The sequence below is a fragment of the Echinops telfairi genome, unplaced genomic scaffold, assembly GCF_000313985.2.
Source record: "Echinops telfairi isolate 266 unplaced genomic scaffold, ASM31398v2 ScPeMD7_5868;HRSCAF=6743_0, whole genome shotgun sequence".
Lineage (NCBI taxonomy): Eukaryota > Metazoa > Chordata > Mammalia > Afrosoricida > Tenrecidae > Echinops > Echinops telfairi.
This window is the reverse complement of record NW_022109767.1, coordinates 11,143,541-11,150,157: the sequence shown is the minus strand read 5'-3', so window position 1 is coordinate 11,150,157 and position 6,617 is coordinate 11,143,541. Positions and strand designations below refer to the sequence as shown.

The 6,617-nt window shown below is 48.7% G+C and overlaps 1 protein-coding gene across 5 annotated transcripts in view; it reads right to left on the bottom strand.

The window, feature by feature from the left end:
• Positions 1-279: 279 nt before the first annotated feature.
• KIF13A (kinesin family member 13A) overlaps positions 280-6,617 on the bottom strand; it is a 227,114-nt gene continuing 220,776 nt past the window's right edge. For all 5 annotated transcript variants that reach the window (XM_045295731.1, XM_045295735.1, XM_045295736.1 and 2 more), the window contains 2 exons: positions 3,877-4,660; positions 280-1,296 (listed from right to left, as the gene is read on the bottom strand). In XM_045295731.1, coding sequence (XP_045151666.1) covers positions 3,881-4,660 — 780 coding nt within the window. In that variant the 3' untranslated portion in view covers positions 280-1,296; positions 3,877-3,880. The remainder of the gene's footprint in view (positions 1,297-3,876; positions 4,661-6,617) is intronic.

The window sequence follows — 6,617 nt, the reverse complement described above, 5'->3', positions numbered from 1 at the left end:
CATTGCCTCACAATGCTCATACCGCCTGACCCTGCAGTGCCTCCATTAAAGGGGAGGTTTAAGAATGAAGTCCGGGGCAGCGGGGACAGCAGGAGCCAGTCACCTCCAGCCAACACAATGCCGTTTGTGTCCATGAAGAGTTCAGTCTATCTCTTCCATTATTTCCAGAATTTAGCAAAAATCAGGACGACAGAACCATGCCACATCACCTACTCACTGATCCAAAACAACCCCACTCCCACCCCAAGCCCCCAAATCACCAACCCCACCCCTCCCCACCCAACTCTTGGTCTGCCCCTTTGCTTTCTGACAGTAATACTGCTCTCCGCTTGCTTTCTACCTGCCTGGCTGGGCTGCACACCTGGCAATGGAACTGCAGCGGGGAGAACCCCAGGCATTGTCAAGGGTTATAATACGAGGCCAAGTCAGCAAGTGGCAGTCAGGTGGAAGCCCGAAAGACTACAGTTGTGAGTTTTCCGTGTGCTTATGAAACATAGGACAGAGACCGTCAGCGCGTGGCTTGGTAGCCAAGGGTCTATGGCACCAAAGTAGCAGTTAAACAAGCACGCACACACACACACACCAGTGCACACCAACAACGTACAGTTTCATGTAAGTTCTTTGGTTATAAAGAACAGCATTCTATTACCTTTTTTGCAGAGGGATTTGCAACCTTGCTCTCACGCAATCACTCTCCTTCGCTTGAGCCAAAGGGACTGCTCACGTTGCTTTGTAACGAAGTCCAGTACCTAATGATTTTTACAATTCAGCTTTATCTGCATTTTAGTGTGCAGCCACGTCTGTCTCCGGACAAAATATAGATACACATTTCATATACATACATACATATATATATTATTTAAAAAACCAACAAACAAATTAGAGCATTAACTCCAGAGTCTACAGTAAGAATTGATCAAAGTTGTATAAGAATAAAGATTACTTGGTTTGGATCTGTAGAGGTTTCTACAGTTTAGGGGTGTGTAGAAGTGCAAACGAAAAATACTGCCACTTAATTAATCCAGGTCTCGGTTCCTTTGCTTTCTGGAAAAAGCAGTGGTTGCCCATTCACCCAAGTGACAAAGTGCCACTCCTCCCACTTGGCAGGGGAAGGAGGTGGCTCAGGAGACGGGTCTCTGCTTGTCCGAGCAGAGCTGGTCAGAGGTCGGCCAGGGCCGCAGCACGCTTTAAAGATGGAAGCTGGTGCTTGGTGCCGTGGAGCAAAGCTGCCCGCCCAGCAGAGCAGTGGCCGGAGGTGCCTTGGCCTCACCTCGCACGTGTACTTGCTGTGGTCCCCTGGAAGGCAGAGACAACGTGAGTTCAAGCTCTCATTACCTCCCGGCCACCCCACAGCCTGCTCAGCCCAACCCTGCCGGGCCTCCACTCAAGCAGGCATCTCTTCAGAAGGGACCCATGAGATGCGGGGGCGGGGTGTCTGCCATGGGACCCAGTTCTGGCAAGGCAGACACCGAGACCCACCTTTGGGACTAGTAACGACAGCAACAGCAACGCCCAACGCTGAAGTAAAAAGTGGATTTCTGGGTGAGAATAGAAGTTCTGATAAAATCAGCCCTTCCAAGTTCTGAAGTAAACTTTAAAATGGTCACAACAATGACAAGGAACACAGAAAGTACTTAAGTGGATTTTGTGTGTGTGTGTGTGTGTGTGTGTACATATGTGTTTGACTGTGAGTGTATAAAAAAGGAGAGAGAGAAAAAAGTTCCCCTAAACCCATCGCTCTTGTACGACAGGTGTTTTCACAAATTCCAGGTTTGAGGAGGTAGTTCCCCATTATGGGACTTTTCAGAGAGCAAAGAGATACTCTTCGTGTTTGCTGGGTTCTGAAAAATCTGGGCTCCAGGGCAAGAACCGGGTGTAGCTTCTCATTTGTGAGCCATGCTTCTTACAATGTGGCCTTCAGAGTCCCCGTGAGCTTGTCAGGGTCGACCTTCTCAACTCTGCTCCCGGGCATCTTAAGGTGGCCCCAGCCATTGTCTCCTGCACCCGAGCAGAGTCACCCGCACATTTCAGGAGCACTCTTGCAGAGTGACCAATGAAGAGGCCTGACGCGGGAACTTCTTGGAAGGATGACTGGTAAGCTGATGTGGGCCAGCTCCACAGATTTGAGCTCCAGGACCGAAGACATTGAATGACAAATGAACGTTGCATTTTTGCAAGAACAGGGATGAGTAACTCTTGGCTTCCTCATTTGAACGGTGGGAGGCTGTTTTTCTCATGGTCTCATCCGGTCTGCTGAGGGTGTGCCAGTTTTGAAACATGAGCATGTTGTGTAAAGAACCCCATTCTGAAACTTTAAGGGCTCGTATGGAAGGCCGGGGGGCACTGACAGTTCAGAGTTAGAATTCGCTCCTCCATCCGGGAGGTCCAGAAAACCTGGGATCAACCTACTGAGCAGCCTCCACCTGTGGTGAGTGGAGGGGGATGCACTGCTAGGATGCTGATTTCAGGGGGGCTTCCGTGCTAAGATGGACTATGGAGAAAACCTGGCGGTCTCCTTCTGACACAGCCAATGGAAACCTCTTAGCTCCCAATGGTCAGATTCTAGGCACTGTGCACGGGGTTGCCTCGACATGAGGGAGGACTCCCCGGCAGCTAGCAGCAACTATCACAGTATCAGATGTAGGGAGAAAATTCCAGAGGACATCCTGATCACACTGTGACAATACCTTCCTGAGCCAAAGGGATGTCTTTACACCTACACCATGGCTCTCCTATACCTTCCACAGGGGCAGCTGGTTATGGGAAGCCACAGAGGGAATGGGAGTGGGAAAGAATGGCTGCCAGGAGCAGAGGCTTACAAACAGGAAATCCAATCTCTGTGACTAGTTATCTCCCTTAGGAATATTAGCATGAATACATTTTGTTCAGCTAGGAGGATGAAACAGTATTCTAAAACCAGCCATCCACATTTCAATTGCCAGGGAATTTGTCTATACCTCTCTAGCACCCTTCCACCTACTGGCACCAAGTTACCATATCGCACCAATTAGGAGGAGCTTTTCTTCCCACATTGCCATTTCTGACACTGGGATGCGTCTTCCAAAATTGGCAGCATTTTCTTTCCTAACAATCCATAAAATTGTGCTGCATTTAACAATGGAAGGAATCTCCCATTTGGGACAATAGAGTAGCTGCCAACAGAGTGCCTCTTGGGACAAAGACGGGCTCTCTACTCCCGTAAAGAGTAAAGCTCAAAAATGCCCAGGGGCAGGGCTGCCCTGTGGTAGAGTTCCGAGGACTCCGTGGCAGCGAGGTTGGATTTGGTCTGGGGACTAGGGTACCTGAGGGGAGCTGGGTTGCTGTGAGCTGCTGACAAGTCAGCTGACACATGGCAACCCCACGCATACCCACGTGCACCAAGAACTGTGCTCCGGGGTTTTCAGGGTGTGACCTCGTATAGCAGACCAGTCTGTCTTCTGAGGCGCACCTGCATGGCTTCGGATCACCAGCCTGCGGGCCAGCAGCCAGGTGTCCCACGATGTGTGTCAGTAACACAACTGAACACAAACATCGCAGGGGATTAATAAGAGGCGGATTCTTAGTCTTCTGTACCTTGAATTCAATACCTACCCATGTGCCAGTTTAAAACAAAAACAAAAAACAACCCACTGGCCCAATGTACTTCCTGGCCCCAACTCTTATACCCAAAATTGACTTGCTCTCCCACAGAGAGAGTACCAGCTGGGCAGGATGAGAACTGGCTCCCAGGCAGGCCCCGAACCCTGTCTGAAGCACCCCAACAGGCCTTCCCGCCTAATTCACTGGGGTGCGCACCCATGGGTGGGAGGGTGCTGCAAAATGAGGCAGGCCCACTGAAGGCACAGAATGCAAAGGGTGGCCTGTGGAGGTCATTACCTGATCACGTCTGGTGCAGAATGCCAGGGTCGGGGCGCCCATGGGGGGCACTTTTACTGTCTGTTGGATTTGGTAGGTTCTTCCTCCTCAGGTGTTCTCCGGCAGAAGAATCCGTCAGGCCATCTAAAGCAGTCCCCTCCGACACGCCCATGAACTCCGTGAAAGAATGATCCTCCAGGATGCTCGTGGTGTGCTCCACGGTCACCTCCACGGGGGAGAACTCCCTGGCCGGTGGGCCATGTCTGCTGGGGCCGGTGTCCAGCTGGGAACACGAGCCAGTCCTGCAGGGTACTTTGGAGTTTTCCTCAGGGATGCCTTGGGACGATGGGCTCCCTTCGGCTAAGGCACTGTTTTCCTTGGGTGGCACCATGGGTAACTTATCCTTCACCAAGCCTCTTTCCAGTTCTGTCAACTCTTTGTCTGTGGGCGGTCGGCACTCCTGCACAAGTGAGGGCCCAGAGTGCTCCTGGGGGTCTGCATCCTTGCTCTGGATGGCCAGCTGGTCTGAGCTGTCACTGGAGGGGACCACCATGTCCGACAGGGTGGCATTGGAGGCACTGTGGGAAAAGTAGCCACTGGTAATACTGCTGGTGGTAGGGCTCCGGGACACTTCTTTCTCGGCCACTCGGGAGCTTGTCAGATCTACTTTAGAGGGGAACCACTCCCTGTTCCCCAAGCTGGCATTGTAAACACTGAAGTCGGCAAACTCCACAGGTACATAAGGCTGTGAGCTTATCAGCTTCTGGTTCATAGCTCCCAGCTCGTGTTCCTCCTCCTCCGAGTCCTATGGAAACGAGGGGGAAGTCAGTCACTGGCTCTAAACAGCAACTGTACTGCTCCCAACTGCTTCCCAGCGAAAGCCACTCATGTGCATGCATTACCAGTTTCTGCTCTTCCCGGGTTTGGTCTGGTGTTAATTACTGTGCTTGCTACCCAGACAAATTCTCAGGAACCCATTCTTACCTAAGATGAAGAAGACTGCTTTCCTTTGTGTTCACTCACCAATTAATGTTCATACCTGTGTATAAGCCGTTTTTCAGCAGAATTTCTATGCAGTTTTTGTAGTGAAATTAGGGGCCTTGGCTGATATTCAGGCTGGCTTAAAAAATTTTTTTTAATTTTTTTATTTTATTTAAAAAAATTTTTTTAAATCATTTTATTAGGGGCTCATACAACTCTTATCACATTCCATACATACATCAATTGTGTAAAGTGCATTTGTACATTCATTGCCCTCATCATTCTCAAAACATTTCCTCTCCACTTAAGCCCCCGGCATTAGGTCCTCATTTTCCCCCTCCCTCCCCGCTCCCCCCTCCCTCATGAGCCCTTGATAGTTTATAAATTGTTATTTTGTCATATCTTGCCCTGTCCGACGTCTCCCTTTACCCACTTTTCGGTTGTCCATCCCCCAGGGAGGAGGTCACATATAGTTCCTTGTAATCAGTTCCTTCTTTCCAACCCACTATATTCAAGTATATACGGTAAAAAAAGAAAAAAGAAAAAGAAAAAAATTCCTTCTGTGGGTGTAGGGGAAGGGAGGAGGCATGGAACTTTTAATCAGTTACCCAGGATTAGCTCTTTCTCATGACATGAGCAGATCCCCAGAGGCTGGCACGACCAGTTCTCCGAAGGTTCTTTTTTTCCATTTTAAACTTTCTATTTTTATTTTATCTTTTTATTGTAAACTGGACAGAGATTGATGGGCTGCATACTTCCCTGATCCTATTGTTGCCTGGATAGACCTTGGCTGAAAACTGAGCCATGGGGGTGAGCTGAGTCCCAGGGCTGAAGGCTGGCTGACTAAGGGTCATTGTCTCAAGGGTCCTGCCAGTCTCTAAATGATCAGTAAGCTTGATTTACTGGAAGTGGTTTTGAGTTTTGCTCCCCATTCTTCCCGGCTGCTATCCAGGAGCGTCAGGATGGCACCCTTTCAGAGGAGTTGGCAGTGCTAGCTGGGCACCATCTAGTTCCTCTGTCTCCATTTGCTCTTATACTCTTTACTTTGGGACAAAAGGTAACTTGTGAAAAGTTTTGGAGCTTATTTTATGGGGGCAAAAGCCAGTAAAATAAAGCATCCAGCAGCAAAAGGAGAAAGAGCAAAATTTTAACCCCTATCCTTCATATTAGGCCAAATATCTCAAAGCTGAAAAATAGTAGCAACCACAGTTTTTTACATTTTTTGAGCAGCGTGAACAGAGGATGTACTAAAAGGTAAGGAAGGCAGGGAAGCAGTTTGAATGAACATGCCATCCCCTTGCTCATCCAGTAACTGCTAACGAAGACGTGTGACTATGGACTATGGCGAAAGTGGGCAGCATCAATCCCTCATTCTTTCTTCATGTGAACATATATGTTAATATTTGGTGGAAGACATTATTAAGCACAGGGGTCTTTTATGTTCAGCTAAAAATTAATATTCCTATCTAGTAAATTCTAATAACCGCACACAACGGATGGTGGTGCAAATATGGAAGTGTGATTTTTATTTAACAAATACTGACTGAGACCCTCCTATATGGCTGTCATTGTTGTAAACACTGGGAATGCCAATGTCGAGTGAAAGAAGCAAGGTTCCGGCCCTCAGGGGGTCACACTGATAATGAAGGTTACATTGTGAACCATGTAACCAAGAAACATGACACACAGGCAGAGAAAGCCCGTGATGCGCACAGTGAATGCTCAACACAAGTGGCAGGCAGCTGTTTACAAACCAACATAAATCTCATCTGTTGGACTTG